A 21,043-nucleotide genomic window follows, 5' to 3' on the forward strand; every position below is an offset into this window, starting at 1 on the left:
CATATATCTGCCTGTATTTGGCGTTTCACTGGAGTGACTCCAACATTCTTCGCAAACACTATTTGAGTTACATAAACTCATCGTTTAATTGCCTTTAAGTTAAAACACTATTTTCCAAACTAAAAAAGAAAATCTCTACTTAATGATAAATACTTGAACTCAGTGAAATTCAAAAATTGCTCATGAACGATTTCAGTCCTTTTTAAAAAAAAAAAAACAACTTCTACTCGTGGAACGGAAACCATTCTTCCAATTATTGTTTTAACGATGGTGCTGTCTAACATGTTAACCCACAGTCTCCAAATGGAGTTCATCTTGTGATTGTGTAGGCCATGGCATATGATTCACATCATTTTGAGCCCTTCTCGAGCCCTCTTGTGCTGTTAAATGGGGGGATTGCGTAGCCTTCATAATCAAACAGGGCTTCAGAAGACGTTGCATCAAGGCATTAATGTGGTCTCTCCCAATAATTCTGGATTAAGTGGTGACAATTGGATCCAAGACAGGCCAGCACACATAGACACACATAGTATGTCAGGAAGAGAAAAAGTGTATACATTGTTTTGAAGAAATTCTGATGGGTCATTACTATAAGTAAAAGAAAAGAAACAGAGCAGTGTTAAAAATCTATTTCCCAAAGGTGATTCACTCTTGCTAATCAGGTATTAGTTTAAACACCATTGTTAAATAAGGACAATACAAACATTTCCTCTCGGCGTGCTGCCCATCAGCCGAGTGCCACTTACGCTAAATGGATAATTGAAAAAAAAATAAACTGTGGGGTCCACTTGCTGCAGGCCAACTGGTTCAACAAGTCATTGTGTGTGTGAGGGAAAAGAAAGCCTGGTCTTTGGTTTGTGAAGTCAATGTATGTGTGTGAAAGTGGAAAAAAAGAGTCTGAGGGGCGACTGCGCACACCGCCACCACTGGGAAAATTGAAGGCAGATTTTCCATGGCAGGCGTAGGCTCCAAATTGTTCGTTTTGGATGGAGAATTTGCTCTGGCATGAGATGTGACAATGATATTCATTTTGGAGCTCACTTCCATTTATATAGTGCTGATTGCACTTACACACCTACATACACACACAGGCTCCAGCTGAGCCAAACTGTTACAGAAAACTAAACCTGCCTTCAAATGAGAAAAAGAAACCTTGCCTAAAGTTCAGGCACAGATCTAAAGACTTGTGCTTAAATTGCAGCTCTCTTTATACTTTGATTTGCACACACACGCGCACACATACACGCACACCTACATACACAAACACTCTCCAAAAACAGACATTTCTCTATCGCTTACTCCTACATCCTCATGCGTGCCCAGACCCATATGATGTGCCAACATTTAGTTGATGTGATCCAGCTCCAGGATCATGTTTCTTCAAATCATCTCTAACTGGCCACCACGAGGCCCATTAAAGAAAACTGCTACAGATAGCTGAGGAGGTTTACTGTTCTCTATTTCAGTCAGGAACACAGAGGAACATGGATTGGGTGTGATGGGAAGAATCACAGAACGGGGTGCACGTCTCCTCACAGCTTTCTTAGTTTTAGCCCAGCTAAATCAGCCCAAAAGACAAAAAGTGTATTGATTGCACTATACTGGAATGCTTCCAAATTTGTGCTCATTTTTCATGTTTTTTAGTTTTAGTTTTTTCACTTGAATTTTCTGATTTCTTGTGGAGATCTATGTCTGATTCAAGCTAGATTTGAATTTCTGAAGACCATTAAGAAAAATTAAATTAGCTTTACTTTAAATCAGTTTCTGCGATTAAATTTGATGGTTGAACAACTGTACAAACATTTAAAATGTTCTAGTTTCATTATCCTTGATTTTGCGTTGCATTTTTTAAAAAACCTTGTTGAGAATACACAAAATGCACCATATTTATTTTAAGAAATTAACCTATTTTTTATTTTGAGTTATAGGTGGTTCGGATTTTAGATTTCATTTAATGTTTTGATTTATGTGTTTATATCAGCACGAACACTTATTACTTATGGAGCAGCTGAGATTACTGTTTTTCCTGGCTGTGTCGCAGCTGTGCATTCTCTCAGTGTCCAGCAGAGGGAGTGAGACATTTAATAATCTGAGTTCCTGTTTAGGTGCAACTATGGCAGCTTTACTTTTAAGTAAAAGTACTAAAAAAAATCCAATCGTGAAATTTTTATATATTAGAATTTCAAGGTTTTTTTTTTTTGCATTGAACCACAACTTTTTTATGCCGTCATGCAAAGTGATCTGAAAATGCAATCATACTGGTGCATTTACACATATGGATACACATATACACACACGCGCAGACATGCACATGAGATACACAGCCCACTCCCTCTTTCTGCTTGTAATCTTACAATCTGATATAATCTGATAACGTCGTCTTTTAAAGTGCTTAGCTGCTTTACTTCTATCGTGAAAGACGGTTTTAAAGGCAGCGAGAAGTAAAAACACAAATGTGTTACGAGGCCTGTTCGATGAATAATGTAATATTCCCTGTGCTCAGTAAATGTTTGTGCTCTTGAGACTTCTGTCATATTTCCCAGGTCATACATTTGTTCAGCTGCGAGAGGCTGAACTTCCTGTAAGTAATTGACAAACTCCTTTAAATAGTTCATGTGCCATAAGGGAATATGAGCTCTGCCGATGATTATACAACGATGGCGTCTCAGAGCTCACGTCACGTCACTCACCATAATTGTTGTTTTGGTTGTTTCCCTGCTGGACCTCAGAAGGGCTTAGAGAATTAAAATGCTAATTCATCCAGGACCAAAATAGTCCAAACAGCTATTTAAGTTGAGCCAGAAGCATTTATCACACCATAATTAAGTTAGATCCAGGAGGAGACAAAAACTATCTTTGTTACTATGTTAACTGCAGCATGGGAAAACCCAGGATCTGTGCAGAAAGCCTTTCATTTGGAGTTTTGGATTTAAAGGTTAACTCTTATTTTTGGAGCATTGACCATCACCCCTGTATGTAACAATAACACTGCAATCCCCAAGTTCAAATCTGTGATCACTACAAGGAAATAAGACAGTGCAAGATGCCTGAGCAAATGATTAGATGTGCCAGATACCAGAAGATAAGGACAACAATCTTAACTAAAACAAAGTAACATCCACCACCCTTTGTATCGGCTATGACTTATGCTCCTGTGTGTGCACAGTTTTCATGAGCAAACAGGAATTATTGGAAATGTTTCAGGCATGCTGACTCAGTTTGCCCTCCAGACATAAAAAGGTTTAGATGAGCTACAAAAACCTTTGACTTGTTTACTCGTCGTCAGATCAAACAAGCCAAAGGTTTTACTCATGTTCTCTTTTTCTCCACCTAGAGAGAAAGATTGAGAACTACCATTAGTCCAGACAGTTTCACTCGGCTGAAATTCTTCTTGAATGTAAAAAAAACCCCACCCCAAACAAAACAGCATCTCGTATTATGCTCGGTGACTGCACTCGCATGAAAACTCTGAGATGGATAAGACTACAGAGAGATGCAGAAACCTATACTGAAAACTCAAAGCTCTGTTGTGTTTAAGAGAGAGCTGAGCATAAAAGCAAAGCTGTCAATTTTCCGGCATGTAGTAACAGAAAGTACAATTTGAATAAGGTACTTGAGTAAAATTTTGAAGAACATTCCATCAACTCCATCCTGAAGTTATTGCACATAATACAAATGATGGTCAAATGTGCAAAAGTGAGGGCTACCTCTTCAGGTTAAATGCCTTCTGGTGGAAGCACAGGCTTCACAAATAACACGTGTTAATCAGTAAAAGCAAGCATCGTTTTTATGGGGAAAAAGCAGACAGATTGTAAAGAAAAGGAAAACAACCACTCGTTGGCAATGCAAGAACAGTTCATATGCTCACCAATGTTAGCCTTGGGATGGCAGCTTGAAGTTAATTATGTTTCCTTTCCAATCCAACAGAGGGTGTAGTCGAGCTTGCATCTGTGTTTATGAAAAGTGTGTAATAATAGTGACTTAATCACACAAATAGTGCAACCTCTCAGTCAACTTGACTTGCGTGGAAACTCCACATCTCAGGACATTCTTTTGGTTGTTCACCCAAACCACACACTGTTAACAGCTGTGCAGTATTTCACTCAGACTGCTTGGAGATTTTCTATTTTTTGTGTTGAGCTCTTTTCCAAAACCACTCATTAATAAAGTATTTGTGATCATGTGGCACTGATGGCAGAACAAAGCTTACTCCAGGCAGAGAGTGAGGGGCAGGAAGCAAAGAAAAGAAGGTGAAATGCAAAAGTCAAGGAGAAAAAAGCAAAAGGAGAAAGGAACAAAGGAAGAAAAAAGATGGATGTTTCAAAGGAGCCGAGTTAAGTAACGCTCTCTTTCCCGCTCTCTTGCACATACACACTCTGCATGCAGACTCCTCACCCCTCCCTCGCTCTTACTGTCTCCTCTGTAATGAGCTCCAGATGTGCTGCTAAGATGGGGGGGGGGTGGGTGAGGGTGACGGGTGGAGGAGGAGCGGTGGTAATGGGGGAGCTGCCTTGTATGTCATGTGCTCATTCAAGTAGAGACGATGTCTGAGGGGACGCTGTCAGCCCTGATGGAGTTGCAGTCCAGGGCCTGGAGGCGAAACTGGGGGAGGAGGATGAAGAAGGGAAGCTGAGGTGGGGGTGGGTTGGGAGGTCAAAAAGATCTCCACATCTGGAATTACTTCGGGGCAGCCAGGCCCTGGCTGTGAAAGGTGAGCCTGGGCGCCTGGCAGGGGAGAGGGTGACAGGGGTCTGACACTGGACATCCCAAAGTCAGGGATCAGTGATCAGGAAAACAACCCAGAGCAAGAAATGAAATGGGTGAAAAGGAAAAAGAAAAACCCCTCCTTAAAAGTGACATACAAGTCAGGAAAAACCCTAAAATCTCATCAGTGAACCGTTTCTCTCCTTATGACTAACATTTGCTCTGCTCTGTAACTGTTTGACAGTGCCGGCTTGCATTGAAGATACTTGAATTATGAAAAACTACCCAAATTACTGTGTGTAAATGAAGATTTTCATTCTTATAAACAGTTTAAGGCCTGCATCCCACTGAGTTTTCTACAGATTCGTGCATAACAATAAGAATGAAGGAGATGTTGCAAACACCATTCAACACATATGTAATGTTGCTGACACCACTAACGTAAAGGTTTAGGCAAAGTGTAAACTTATGCAAATGACAATTCGTTCGTTCGTTTCATACGATGGCACGCATGCCAATTTTTTTTAAGTCCACCAAATTAAAACACTTCCTCATCAGCTACGGTTTCATTCAACCTGGCTTTTACAGTCTGGGAACACCATTCAAAGACCAGTATCAACTTATGTTTGTTGACAGTGAAGGTTATGAGGGGCAGGGAGAAGAAACACCTTGTTTAAGAGTCATACAGTTAAACAAGACCCGAGGGCCTCCATAGCAAGGACAAGATTTCGCCGCTCATAAATATCCTATTTTTAAGATGGAAATTTCAGGTTGTGGTAATCAGGAAAACACCCCTCCCCCAAGCCTATCCCCCACACAAAGCAGGAGGACCTTGGGGTTTCTCTGAAGGAGCATCTGTTCTCTGGTTGTAAATCTCTCTTTTTATGGGGTTTGCATGAGGTTCGTGATCAGTTTGCTTTCCAAATGGTCTCATCTATAAACACACTTATTCCTTATAATTCTTGAAGCATAATTCAAGGCTGACTGATCGTAGGCAGTATATTTTTGTTATAATAATCTGCAAGCATAAAGACTCAGGAACTGTTTAAAGAAAGTGTTGGAAACCTGGAAAATATTGGAAAACAACTGTTTTCTCCCTTCTGATATGTGTTGAAACTGCAATTTTATTGCTTGAAACGCATGTTTATTCATATACAAGTTTTTATTCTGTTACAAATAAAGGATATCATATGAAATTATCTACTGATTTTGGATTCAGAAATACATTAGCCTCTCCTTTATATTGGACTATTACATGAAATTCAAAATGTGTTGAAAATGTTTGTTTGTCAGTGGTATAAAATGGAAAGAAATGTGAAAAAAAATTTAAATTGTATAAATGTCAGAGGAAGTCATTGTCATTTTGTTGAAGACATAAAAAGAAAGAAAGTAGATGATCCCAATTATGGTGTGTAATTTTATCCAACACCATAGAAAAAGTGGGATTCCATGTAGTCCATATGAGTCTCCATTTAAGCAAGTTCTCTGACTGGAACTAACCCTCCATTTAAGTCACAATCACAAATGCAAAACTGTGCAGATATTTGGCTACAGCATCCAGTCTAGATGTCTTTTTGTGTGAACAAGAATTCAGTGATGCTGAGGAGAAAAAGAAAACTTGGCTTGGGGAAAATCCTGCCATCACACGCTTTTGCACTTTTGCACATTGGTACATTGATAGTAGTATACCATCATGGCTGCTCCAGAAAGAAAAGAATACTTCTTGATCCAGAGTATGTGGAATAATGTTCATCCCAGAGACAATGTCCTTCTCTGGGTCTGGGGGGTCTTGTAGTAGAGAGGGCTCCTTCCCTTCCCCTGGGATCCCCTAGCCTCTCAGTGTTTCAGTTGACTGTGGGCACCTGGTTCAAGCTGTACTCCTTGGCTTTGAGTCGCAGATTGGCAATGCTGTTGGCCATGTTCATTCCCTGGGATGTATTGGTGTTGGAGCAGGTGGGTGGGTAGGTAGCCATGGCACTGAGAGAGGAAGGAGGAAGAATAGGTGAAAAGTTACATCATCTGTGGATTACAGTATCACCTGCAGCTATGTAAATATGTAAAGAAACAAAAAAACCTTTGAAACTAAATGTGACATCAACTACTCTGAAAGCTAAAATCCCTACAGGAACATGACCGGTGTTTTTGCATGTTTGTTGTCTAGGCACCAAGCTGGTGGTTATATTGTCTGTTAATAGCAGTATGTGAAACCTAATCAGCAGAAATCAGAAAGATAAGCAGAAAGATAATGACCCATATATATATATATATATATATATATATATATATATATATATATATATATATATATATATATATATATATATATATATGAGAAAGAGAAAGAGACTCTCTGTGGGCAATATTTTCTGCGGCACTCACGCTGCCACCATTGGATACCAGCTTAGGGATAATGCACAGTGAACTCTTGGCACTACAAAGCATTATTGCTACAAAGATTTCCCTGGCTGCAGCTGTAGGGTTTGACATTTTATACTCAGTTTCAGAACTGAGAATTACTGTAAATCATGACCAGTGTAACCAGAGTCACAAAAATGTTGCCCAGGAGAGCGCTGTCATTCTGTGCGATGTTCATTATCTCGTGTAGTGTAGCACAGAGGGGTCATGGGGGTCAGTAGTGGATTTAATATGGTTTGTTTTCACATTATCACCTCTTCAGGAGGGTCATAGGATCTATCCCCAGCCCTCAAGTGCTGACAGAGGGGTTAGATGAGGGACAGGGAGAGGAAAATGGTGTTTTGATTCACCACAATTAGCTTAAAGTTAGATGTGTGCAACAGATTAAAGTTGCATATGAAGGGTAGAAGGCAAAGATGTAGAGAGTTTAAAAGGCAGAATGAAAATGTAGGAACAGAGGTCGATCTTTAACTCAGTATTACAGCATTTAAAGGTCACATTCACTCAACTTTCACTACAGTTATTAAAATGGAAAGACTACATGTACCTATTTTAGGCATACATGCTTGCCAGTCGTTTCTCCTGAAAACAAATAGATCAAGTTGTCATTGTGAATAACATTTTTTTTCATCATTTAAATATTTTCATTACATGCAAGATGTAGTACTTGGCTACTTAAGTATTTTTAAGTATATATATAACTCCAATATTTTCACTTGAGATTTCTTTATTGTCATAGTCTCTGGTTTAAGGTTTTCTTCTCTACAAAAGCAGAGTCCTTTACTTTAGTCAGGAACATCTAGTTTTAAACCAGTTTATACCATCACAAATGAAACGCTGCAGTCGAGACATTTACATTCACTACATTCATTTCTTGCAAGATTTTCCACTTTTGAGAGGTGCCAGTAAGACACTTACAAAACATTAGTCTACACATACCTAGAACAATATATAAAATGTTTGAGTATAATATTTTTTGAATATACAATTTGTTATTTCAAAAAACGTTTTTTTTTTTGTTTGTTTTTAAAGAAGGTTTACACGAATGAATTTGAACATTTGGGTTTACAGTGTAATCGTTCAGAGACAGTCAGGACGGCACTGTCAACACAATCTGGCTTTAGATTATTGTGCGATATTATTCATATTCAGTGCTATAGAAATGAAGTGGAAATTTTTTCCGCCTGATTGTTCATCAACGAGAAATAAATGGACAGGCCAGACATTTAGGGATGTATAGACTTCTAATAGTTTAAGCTGAAGAGACTTTTTTTTATAAAAAGGAAATGACTTTCAAGAAGTAAATTTGGAAGTAAAATGCAGGTAAATATTTATGTGTTTATGAAGATTAAATTTGGGTTAATGGTGATTTTTTTTAATACTTGTATATATTTTTAATCTGCCATTACTTTATTTTTATTTTTTAACAAATCCTTTAAAAAGAAGATTAAACTCATCAGTAGTTTAGTCTGCTTTTATTATTAAAGACTAAACTTTTCCTTTATCTCTAGATTGTTCCACGTTGGTTCACATTTGCTAAGGATTTGTAATAACCTAAAGCTCAGTTTCAAACAAATGCACTGGGTGATTCAGTCCTTTTAATTAGAAATTAATTTTAGTGATTAATCAGCTTCTGAGACCTCGTGTATGTGTGATTTGGTCATATTAAAGTGTGCATGTTCATTGTAATAGATGAGCATGTCACATTTGAAAAGCAGAGAGTTGTTTTATTTGCTGTTTATTTATCTGTCTGTTTGTTGTTCTGTCTGTCAGCGAGCTTACCCAAAAGCAATCAGACTGAATTAATTGAAACTTGGTGCAGATGTTCATCATTTTGTTTAAGGCTGCACAAGAGGACATGGGACGTTTAACTGTTTTCTATTAAAGCTCTGCGGCATGGAGGCATTAGATGCATGCGGCTTTGGATACACAGAATATGCTGCTGCAGTGAGCCTTGGTTTGTCTGCATGGACAATTAGACAAAAAGAAAAATAACATTGTTTTACTATTCGAAATGCACAAGGCATCGCTGTTGGTGTAGAAATATAGTTTGAATGTAGTGTGTGTGTGTGTGTGTGTGTGTGTGTGTGTGTGTGTGTGTGTGTGTGTGTGTGTGTGTGTGTGTGTGTGTGTGTGTGTGTGTGTGTGTGTGAACTGTCTGAGGTATAAGTCTGCTTGAGTTCAGGATCACAGGAGATGAAAACTTTTAGCGGAACAATGAAAAGTATGTGCAGGTAGGAGAGGAGGAAATTAAACAATAACAGAACGCAGCATCTGTGTGTGTGTGTGTGTGACAGAGAGAGAGAGAGAGAGAGAGAGAGAGAGAGAGAACTGTTACGGTGATGTTACTGCTCGTGTTAGTGGTTATTTCTTCTGGCTTTTTATACTTTCCCCACCTTCCTTTCTTTCTTCCCTTTTTCTGGGAAAAAGGAAAGATTTCTTGGGAAATTGCTAATAAATGGAAGTCCTTCTCTAAACTGAGAAAATGAATTCCATTTGTATTCAAAGTAGGCTTTGTGCACAGAATGTGGCTGCAAGATTATTAAGTGATGTTCGAGGGGACTATACCTGTAGGGCGCAGCACTCCCCCAAGATAGGTAGTCGTTGGGGCGAGGTGCAGGGCGAGGCACAATTGGCTGCTCCACTGCCGTCACATCTCCTGAGTAAGATTTGAGGAGCGAGGCATTTTTGCTGGCCAGCATAGCTCTCTCATTCCTGCGGAACTTAGCTCTCCTGTTCTGAAACCACACCTGCAAAGTCAAAGGACAGAGCACATTGTTTGTCTTTTAGTCATCGCTTTTTAATCTTCATGACTATGAAAGCACTGCTCCTTTAATCCAAACATAACATACATATATGTATATCAAAAATAAGATGTAGCCACTAGATATGAAGCCATTGCTGAAGAGTCATACTGCAGTCTCTTCCTGTTAAAGAACCAATGAGAAGAGAATTCTTCCTTTGCATTGGTTTTGAGATTTGGTGTTATATAAATAAAGCTAAACTCAATTGAATACAGCTGAAAGAGTTGTATTCAAGCTTTTTTCTCATTGAAAAAGCTTCAACTTCTCACAGCAAAATTTCAACCATAGTTAATAGATTTATTCAACGGGTTATTATGATTTCATTAGCTAAATACACACATACCAACCAGTATGCCAGTGGTCCTGCTTAAATATTTCTGACACTGATTCGATATCAGGCTTTAAAGAAAGCCTTCCCTAATATACTTTTAGCTCCACTTTCTCGTCCACATATAAAGTAAACTCTGACTCCAATAAAACAACATGGTGATGCCCAAAATGCCAAAATTTCAGTTTTTTCCAGACTATTAATATTTATAGCTTGGGCACAGCACTGTGAAGTATGAGGAACTATGGTGAGTCTTTCCAGACTCATTGGTCTTTTTTTTTTTTTTGTATTGACCAAAATGTTGGTCAATTAAGCAAGAAGTTTTTTTTTAATATACTTTAAGTTTTGACCTTGAAAGCTGGTAATGTGTCAGAAACCTCTATCTTTATAGTCTGGGCACATTCATAGAATTTCATAATTCTCCATGTAATCGCCAACTTTGTGGCCTGCTCAACAAACCGCATTTTATCTCTAACCATGCAGTGAAATAGAAGCTCTAAATGTTTCTCGTGCTCACTGTGTCCGAAGTAAGATGTTTTTTTTTTGTGGTATCCTACAACAGTTTGCAGTCAAATACGCTAAAATTTCTCAGTCAGCACTGAATTAAGTCGTATGACATCAGTAAGAAAAAGAGGTTTTATATGGTGTCTCACACTCACAGTTTCACTTGTGAGAGAAAATTCTGAGCTGTTGGTAAAAGCTCTAAAATAAAGAAAGTCATCCTCAGACATGTGTTCTCATACCCAGATCAGGATATAATGGCAAATCAGTAACTTTGCTTTTTGAATGGCCTAACAAGTGCTTCATACATGCACTCCATGGACCATATTACACTCCACTATTATTTACAGGGATAATCAACGTTTTGATTTTGTCTGAAGATCTATAGAAATCCCTTGAAGCTACGATTGGTCAGTGTAACAGATATTTTCAGATATTTTTAAATATCGATCTATCATTATGGATTTTTTTTAAATAGTTGTGTCTCACTCTTCAACACATTTTAAACACAAGAAAGCTCATTTTCTACATTCTGTACACAAACAGCAATTAATGTCAATTAAAAGACAAACACAGTATAAAAGAAATGCTTCATGTCTATTAAATTGTAGTAAAATCTTTACCCATAAAGGAGCAGATCCATAAAGACCACCTAAACTCTTGTCTCCAATCCAAATATCTAGTCTAATGTCTAAAATGACCATGCGTCCACACGCTCTCGCTCGTGTGTCCATGCTTCATCTGTAGTTCACCTCTTTCCGTCCTTATCACCCCCCACCAGCAGAACCATCTCATTAAGTAGACGATGACTGAGGTGGAGGATGCTGATGTTTTTCCTTACTCTGAAACTGAGTTCATTATTATAAGTTGTATGCACTCAGAGGGGCTTGCTGACGCACTGCCTCAGGAATTACCCAAAGTCTTTTATCAAAGCATTTCTGCATTGCTCTCTGCTACACATTAATCACAGATGTGCTGCTTGTCTCACTCCCAGATCACTATTTCCTCTTTCCCTCTCACTCTGGCCACAGAATAAATACTTTCATTGTTTTGTATAAAGATAGCACTGATTTGTTTATAGACACTGTATATATCAATACCTGCAAGAAATGCACGTGTTTAATTATTAGTCATAAGTCACGTGTTTCTAGGGCAAACCTAAGTGCATTTAAGAAAAAATGTTTTCTTGTTTATAAGTGAAGAGTGGCAGATTATCCAGTACAACAAAGAGAAAACCAACAAACACTGGTCATAAAGCTGTGAGGACAAAGAATGAGCTGAGTGTGACGTTTGCATTTACATAAATGTCATCTCAGAGTCTGCTGTCTGAACTGGGGCTGCTGAACGTACGGCTAATTACCTTAAAGTTGATCGCCTGTGTGACAGCTATAAACTCAATGACATTTACATGTTTTGTAATTAATAAAAACATTTATAATTATGTTTTTTTTAATCCATCCATTTTCTTTACTACTTTTCCACCTAAGGGACATAGAGGAAGGAGACATAATGTGAGCGATAGGATACGTCTTGCCCATCTCCAGTCCATCGTAGACAGTCAACCACCCGCTCTCACTTTCACACCTTTGCCCAAATGAGAACCATCTTATCATATTCAACATGCATGTTTAAGGTCTTTGGGAAGCAATCAATGAACACTCATAGTCTACACAGGAAGGCCCCAGCAGACCACAAAGTTCACACCAAAAACCTTCTTGCTTGTGAGGTTACCTGTTAACCACTACACCACAGTACCATTTTTTAAATATGCAAATCATAATATCAGTCAAGCTGCTGTAGGACAGAATCTATTACCAAAGGACTGATTGACAATAATTCAAATTGTAGTTGATCTTTGAACGCTTTTTCTCTTATTGCATTCATGCAAATTATTTTGTGGTGAAATATATATCGAAAAAATTATAACGCAACATAATAAAACACATCATTTCTAATTCAGTATGTTAGACTTATATGACACGCTGGAATACAACACATGCTTCATGAACAGAAATGCAGACTATCAGATGTTCGGTGCACGCAAGTGTGTGTCTGGATGAAAAATCCTTCATGAATTCAAAACTTTTACTAACAACTGGAAACATTCATTTTACGAGACCCATTTCAGAACACTATACATTCCAGTTTGTATCTGTTTTTGTGGCGTTCATATCAAAGTCAGTAGTTCATTCTCCCGCTGACAGCATCGTATTTAGCAGCCCTTTTGTTGCAGCACTTGTGTGTTTTACACATTTTGTAAACAACTGAGGAAATTAAACATCATTACATCCACTTTTCTAATCACGGTCGGTTCACTGGGGAGTTTTTGCAAACCGCTAACAGACTTTACAGTATCAGTAATTATCTAAAAGATCACTCTGGCATGATAAGAGATATTTGTCAGCTCTTATCAGTTTAGTTCAACACAAAATCTAAAGCTGTTAATGACTTTCGCCTATTAGGAAGGATTAATAACCAAATACACTAAGTTAAAAGCTAACAGATGATTTGACGCTGTGAGGAGTCGTGCTGTTTGTGTGACCGCGTGCACTGCAGTTTCCTATTAAAACTTTTCAGCTTAGTCAAATATTCATTTAATATGTTCTATTTTAAGATTTGTATCATATAAGTTCATATCTGTATATTAACAGAAAGTTATTTATTTTATATCTGACTTATTCTGGTACAACACTAATTTCAAATCTCATAAGTGCATTTGTTGTTTCTCTCTTTACCTAAGTTAGAATCTAGCCAACAGTTCAATCAAATGTTCAAATAACAGGAGAATCAAATGTCAAGGAATCAGTATTTGTCGAAATAAAAGTATCAGAATGTGGAATTATTACTGAAGGTTTATAATCTCAGGAAAACATCTTTTCTTCTTTTTTGCCACGTAGCATTGAAGCCACCTTCCTGTGGCAATACATTTTTCGTACCTGCACTCTAGCCTCGGTGAGGTTGACCCGGCGAGCCAGATCTTCTCTGACGAAAGCATCGGGGTAGTGTGTCCTCTCAAACACCCTCTCCAGAGCTTGGAGCTGGCTGCTGTTGAAGGTGGTCCTGTTCCTGCGCTGCTTCCTCTTCTTCTTCTCCTCTGTGTTCATCTGTTCATCTGCACAAAGAGGAAGAAGGAACTTTATGAATCAGAGGAACAGCTTCGTTCTGCTCAAGCATTACCCAAAAAAAATCAAACGACTATATAATTACAGTTATAATTGCAATTAACTATAAGTGTAATTGTAACTGTTATATTGTTATATAAATACAGCAGGAAGCATTGTCTGCATTGACACACAACCGCTACTGCAGACTGTAAGACAGTTTGAGTCACAAATTAAAATGAATAAAACTGATCGATCGATCGATAGATAGCCAGATAGATACACTACCACTTAAAGACTGATGATTGAGGTCAACAAGTTGAGGTTTGTTTCTGCCCAGTTAGAGCAGAAGGTCATTTAATAAGTTTAATACGCAAAGAACGACACAACGTATCATAGCTCTACATTTTACTAGAGGAAGACTTGACTTATTAACAGTACCTTTTGTGGTTTATCCTTATCATTATTTTCTTGTAAACAAACAATGTTTATATATAAAACTATATATTATGTATGAATATTTACCCTCATAGAAAGTACGATTTCTTTTAAAAAGCTGTGAAATAATTTCTGGATCTGCAGAAACACGTCACTTGGGTCTTCACCTAACTAACTAGCACACAAGCCAAAAACAAAAGTAACAGAATCACTTTGGCAAAGCTGAATGTGTAATTCATTATGGAAGAGCTCCATGTGCTCAGTCTGATAGTTCCCGCTGGGTGAAATCAGTGTTGGTGAATTGTGGCTGCACAACAGGACCACAAACTAACACTTTCACACAGAAAAATAAGGCTGTGATCTAAAGTGTTCCTAATTACATCCACACATACACACAGTCTGTAGTTATGTGCACACACATATGCAAAGGTAGGACGTTGCTCAATACACTCAAGTGTTTCATGCTACTTAGCAGTAATAACATTTTGAGAGATTTCAGTCAACTGAGACAAAAAGAATCATTTGGGTTTTTGCTGCTACAGATTTTGTGTCTCTGATTGGGATTTTGTATTCAGCACATTCGTTTTGTTGGGATAGTAGTTCTTTTTAAATGTGTTATTCTTTATTTTGGGGTTACACGAAATCCATAAACTTTATCTAATGAACCAGAATGGCAAATATTGGCCGTGTTTCTGGAAACATCTGTGTGTATTTTTTTAATGTAAAAATCATTAAGTAGAACTTTTATTGCAGCACTTTTTACAGACCAGTTTTTCTCTGGGCTTTCAGTCACATGCTCTGGAAATTTTGTGGAATACATTAAAAATTAAAAGTTATTCACAACATTCATCCATCGGGTAATGTGTTACCTGATGGAGCTGGCTGCTGTTGAAGAAAAAGTTTTACTTTTGAAAATTTCCACTTCTTGGAATCTTTATTTAAGTCTATAGAAACTACTTCAACTTTCATGCTCATTTACAGTTTTATGCACTTTTTAAAAAAAGATTTCTGGAGCATGTTTGTTAGTAGAAATATGAACTTTCAGCCAAACACGGGATATTGTTGTTGTATTGATTCATTTTTCGCACACACTCCTGGCAGTGTGTCAAACATTACTCGATCGTCAAGTAACCTGTTTGTTTAGCTGTCAACATTTCTTCTAAGAGTTGCTGTCAGTCGATTGGCAAAAAACCCCAAATGTAAACTTGTTCACCTGCTGGAATCGAAAATGGAGCCCTTAAAATAAAAAGTGATGTCTGTCTGTAACTCTTAATGAATTTATTTCAGTCAAGCTGACCACAAAGTGTTTTCTTCTGCTGCTCCATACAAAGGATTTTTACAGGCCTATACATTAAAAATAGCAAGAGGAAAAAAGCAAAGACAGAAAAATAATTTGTTGTAAATAAAAAAAAATGTATTCTTGTGTGAATTTATGATTTTTTTATGTCCATATTTTTCACTTTACTTGCTTCAGATTTTGATCGTGTGCTGCTGTTGACCCGATTATTTGTTTTACTGCTGCAACCAAATGTCTCATTTGTTTTGTTTGACTGAATCTTCACCTTTATTTCTGGATCGAGACTCAGAAGCTGAAACCATGAACAGTTATAAGTACAAATAATTATGATTTTTATGGTTGCAGTACACAGCGTTTAAACACAATTGCTACTGCAGGCTGTAAGACAGTTTGAGTCACAAATAGATGTGTGTGTGTGTAGGTGGGGTGGGGTTGCTGAAGGGTTGGAGTGACAATGTTCATTTTGGTTTCTTTGAGCCCTTTAAATTGGTTCTACTTCACATTTGAGGCCAACCCATAAACTGAGGAGGAGAGTGCAAAGATGCTTCATTAACTAAAACAAATCCATGAAGTGATATTTTATTCCTTAAGTGCTTGAAAGTAATAAAAAGCAGTAGCTATTGTATTCATATTTTTTGCCTTTATTTTATGCGCTAAATGCCTTAAAAATACCTTAAACCTAAAACTACAACTACCCCCATCCTTTGCTCTTCTTCTTCATAATCCAGTTAATCAGACTGGCCTTGTGACCTTTTGTGGGCATCCTGCCACCATGAGGTTTAAGCCAATAGATTTTACTAATGACATCTTCATTTCATTTCTATTGAAAATAAAACGTAAATCTTGGAAGGAAGGACTGAATCCACAACGAGAGTAGTTTATGCAAGTATAAGTAGTTTCATGACTTCTCCAGGCCTGTTTTTTGCTTTTTCACGTTTTAATCTCACAAAGAACAATGACCATGTTGCAGTACCACAGACAAAAACAAATAACCTCATTAATTTACATGAAAATGTGTGTGCCTATTTTCTTTCTTTCTTTTTTCAAAAATATTTAACATAGCTACAGCACCAAAGTTTCTTAGAAGTGATTACAGCAGCTCTGCAGACACCACGGTCCACAGTTTTGGGCTGAAACTCTGTTTATTAAATGGAAAAGAACAAATTGCAGTAAACTGGAGTTGTAAAGGCCACACATGGCAAACCAACGACCGCATACAGCTTTCTCACCAGAAACCAGCGTTTGCGCGTCTCCAGGCTGAGAGTTAAGGAGCAAATCGTGACGCCCTTCCCGCCGACTTTACAACCGGAGAAAAGTGGACAGCAAATAAGATCTGTCAGAACCTAAATGTGCGTCTAAACTTTCATTTAAACATATAGGAATTAAATGTTATTATATAACTTAAATTAAACATTTTGACTGCTAAATAACACTTTTAGGGCGATTCAGCAATAAAAAAAAATAAAATCAAAAGGTTTGTAGGCCTGTATAAAAAAGGTATTTATTTACAGTATTCTATCGGACTTCATTTTTAGATTTTAAATAAAAAAAATATGACAGGACAGAGGACAGTCCACACAAAACGGAATCCACGCAGGTATTTTTAACAGTACTTGTATACAATTCTAAATTTTAAAGCGTATTTAAAAACTATCAATTCCACGCGAGTTTTCTTCGTGGAATAAAATATTTGGAAACCTTCATGGGTCCAAATGCCGTCACGTAGAGGTTTATTGAGAACGCAGGCACAAATAGCTTTTTAAAAAACTCAGCTTCCCGAAAAGACTCATTCATTTAATAGATCGTGCAGCGCCTGGGCAGCGGTTTGGTGTCGCACAGCTTTTAATTAACCCTCCAGGGTGATGTTTAAAACAGCAAATCAAAGCCATCGGCATCATCAGCGCCATCATCAGCACCATCATCATCCTTCTGGCAGCTTCAAGTGTGGTCAACACGTGGGACTATAGATTGATCTCATTAGCAGCGATCAGTGAAAGTCAATTAGTCCTGCTGCCAAGACAAATTCGTTAGAGGGGACCTGATTCCTAACTAAAAGTGTAGTTGGCAATTTTTTGTTATTTTATTTGGATTTTTATTAAATTTTGCGGACGCCCAAGCAAATAATGGACATCTGTGCAAAGTTTTTTTTAAACGTGGACTAAAAATGTTTCAAATGTTTGAATCAGTTGTTGCCTATAATAATAATAATAATAATAATAATAATAATAATAATAATAATGTACTTGCGTAATAATTCAGATCATAATGTTAAACTTGCTCAAGTCTGATTTCTTGTTTAATGCAATAAAAGCCGGAAAACTAGCACTACAGTTTTTACTCATCACTCTAAAACATTTGTTTTCTAAATCCGATCGATTCGTTCCTTCTGTGGTTTGTCAGAGTCACGTTTCCACAAATTAAGAGCTGATGAGATGCTGTTATTTGATTCTTTAATTGTCGGAACGAGGACACGCGCGGTAATTATGACAAATGACTAGGCTCCGATATTCTGAAAGTGTTTGACAGGCTGAAAATAACCGTAGATTAACGACGTGACCCCGCCACTTCCTCCTCCATATTTCTCACAGACGATTTTTTAGCCTTTAAAAATAACAATAACACTCATTAAAGGCTATAACGTTTGTGTCAACTTCTCCAAATGGCCCTCTGAGCAGAAAAAGAGGAGGGGGGAGAAGGGAGCGTTTATTTACTCTCTCAGCGGTGAGGTGGAGAGGACGTGCAGTGGCATTTTATTTATTTATTTATCTATTTGTATTTGTTTGTTTGCGCTGAATTTATCCAGGTTCTTGTCGGCTTCGGCAGTGACGTATACCAAAAGAAAAGTTGGAAATGTTAACCTCGATTCTCACAGTGGAATTCCAACGGCAGCCCAGGGATTAGATCCCGCCTCTGTAGTGTCAAAGATATCGGCTTCATTTTTGCACACCCAGCGGGGATGAGGCCTTGTTTAAAATGTTTTCTAATAAAAATTGTGATAGGGCTATGCAAATATTCACAAAGCATAAGTCACACCTGCGCACGTCTACATGACTCAGTCTGTTTTCAAAATTCATTATTGGTGTTTTCTTCTTAAATGTAGGGCAAAACAAAGCGCCCTGCTGAGGTCAACAGTCGTGGGGAAAAGATTTATTACTCCGAAGTTAGACTTGTAAGGAGACTTCACTGACCATGTCCACCATCAGCATCATACTTCACTGACATCAGAGTGTTAATGGTAAATTAATGGTCATTTTGAGGGGGAGACCGTCAGGGATGATGCATTGCCAAAACTCACTAGAAGATTCCTTCCATGCGCGCGGCTTTTCGCAGAGCTCCGTTCGTGCGGTCTGCGCGCGGACGTTCGCCAGCAAGTCATGAAAAGAAACACGTTTCGTTTTCAGCCTGTCAAGAGAACTACTTTTGTCTGCGATTTGATTTGTTTCCAAGAAATGATGAATGATAACTTGGGATATCAACAGGGGCTAAAACAGTTCGCTGAGGATTATTTCAAATAATAAGAAAAAAACGTGTTATTTTGAGCTTCGTCCCATCCTTTTAAAACATTTTTTCATCAGCATTTCACTTACTTTCCTGCTGGGTCGTGTCGCTCCCGCTAGTCAGCCCCGGAGATTCCAGCATATTTCTCCCCGTCTCCCCGACGCTCTCGTCTGCCTGGGTACCGACCATTTCCCCGGCCTCTTCCAGATCCAACAGATGGCTGACTGAGAAGTTCTTTTTGGCTTGCAAGTTGTCCAGGTTAGACGTGATTGGGCTCTCCAGGCGGTTTGGTATCGTAGCTTGCCTGTCCATTACATGTGCATAGCTAGAAGTCATGACGCAAGTGGGAACCAGCAGAAAAAAAGAGAGCGGTAATAAGAAAGAGAAGCGCAAGTGAGCCAAGTAGATCCGTGCATGCAGAAAGCACTAGCAGCGCCTCTAGAAAAACACAGCCAGATAAAAACTCGGGACTTCCGAGCAGAGGGTGGATCTGTTCACATCCAAATCAGCAACGGAGTTCTCAAACGAACTTGTTCCTGCTTTCCCCACTAAATCTTTTTACAGCCAATACATCCAGCAGTACGAGTCAGAGAAGAAAATGACCGACCCGTGTTCGTCCAGTCGCGTTTTTTTTTCAATTTCAAGAAATCATATAAGAAGAAGAAGAAGACGTTCTCTTCCTCCTCGGTTTGAGCCACATATGAGCAGGAAGAGTGGCCGCTGCTGCTGATGACGACCAGATGCGTAAAGTTCTGTGTGCGCACAAATCTGGCTCAGCTGCAGCTAGAGGCACGGAGGCAGGACGTTACCGCCTCACCTTCAGGCTAGCTTCTCTCTCTCTCTCTCTCTCTCTCTCTCTCTCTCTCTCTCTCTCTCTCTCTCTCTCTCTCTCTCTCTCTCACACACACACACACACACACACACACACACACACACACACACACACACACACACACACACACACACAGCTGGAAAGAGAGACTTGCTGCACTACGAAAGTGGGCCGATTTTCAACCGCACTCTTAATAAGAAGTCCGTAATTGCGTGCTAACGCTTTTGCTGTGTCTGACGTTTTTCATGACCCCACCACCCTCTTCCCCCTTCAGCTGAAAACATCACATCAGCAGCATCGACAGCCCGCCTGGTGTTGGCCGTTTTTCTCTGATAAACCTCAGCTTGAGAGTCCTTACGGGGGATGCAGGAGGCAGCAGAGTGTGAAGGGAGGCACGCTGTTATCTTTGTGTGCTGATAAACCCACTCTGAATGTCCTGCGGTGTGCCACCAGTTAAATCAACCATAACCAGTGCCAGTCAGTCTATCCACAGGATTGTCCGCATGAGTGCTGGCTGAGCTAGAGAAATGATAGAAGCAAATTACAGGGCGACTATGGCACCAACCATCCATTCTTTTACATTTAGATTTGAAACTGAAAACCGTTCCTTAAACTACAAACTAATTACCAAGGCCAGCGAGAGGTCCCACAAACATCACTCGAAAGTGTATTTTTTATAATAGTGATAGTTGTTTGTATTTTATCGTGATTTTTAACAATGTTTTATTCTTCATTTTTTAGATCGCGAAAAAGAAACGCACGAGTTTTACATTTCTTGACAGTGTATTTATTTGTATGTTACACGTGATGTTCCTGCCACTAAATACATTCTAAAAACAAAAGAAAAAACAAACAAATTTTTTAAAAAAATTTTTGGGTCAACCCACACTTTGTTAGTGCATCTACAAATGTGTTTAGTGGGCACCATGTCTAATCCTTGGTTATCTATATACAGGCACTTGAATAGGCACTGAACTGTCTGGCCTTTAAAGAAATTGAAAAAAAAGGAATTTTTTCACAATTTTTTTAAACTTTATAATTGCAAAATATGCAAAAATCTACATGAGCTGCACTTAAAAAATGCAGATCCCATTCAATACATTGATGAATTGTCTTACATGACAT

General features: G+C 38.4%; 1 protein-coding gene across 2 annotated transcripts; it reads right to left on the bottom strand.

Annotated features, from left to right (window-relative positions):
- Positions 1 to 5,810: 5,810 nt before the first annotated feature.
- prrx1b (paired related homeobox 1b) lies at positions 5,811 to 19,886 on the bottom strand. 2 transcript variants are annotated; one of them, XM_004569345.5, is made up of 5 exons: positions 19,176 to 19,886; positions 13,689 to 13,864; positions 9,688 to 9,869; positions 7,667 to 7,701; positions 5,811 to 6,681 (listed from the first exon to the last, which is right to left on the bottom strand). In XM_004569345.5, exons 1-5 carry the CDS (start codon positions 19,420 to 19,422, stop codon positions 6,626 to 6,628), a joined length of 696 nt encoding a protein of 231 aa, XP_004569402.1. In that variant the 5' UTR covers positions 19,423 to 19,886; the 3' UTR covers positions 5,811 to 6,625. The 2 variants fall into 2 exon arrangements, with proteins under 2 accessions (XP_004569402.1, XP_004569401.1); XM_004569344.4 differs by lacking the exon at positions 7,667 to 7,701 and having other exon boundaries at positions 19,176 to 19,878.
- Between the last annotated feature and the right edge of the window lie 1,157 nt (positions 19,887 to 21,043).

This window comes from Maylandia zebra, linkage group LG17 (genome assembly GCF_041146795.1).
Source record: "Maylandia zebra isolate NMK-2024a linkage group LG17, Mzebra_GT3a, whole genome shotgun sequence".
Lineage (NCBI taxonomy): Eukaryota > Metazoa > Chordata > Actinopteri > Cichliformes > Cichlidae > Maylandia > Maylandia zebra.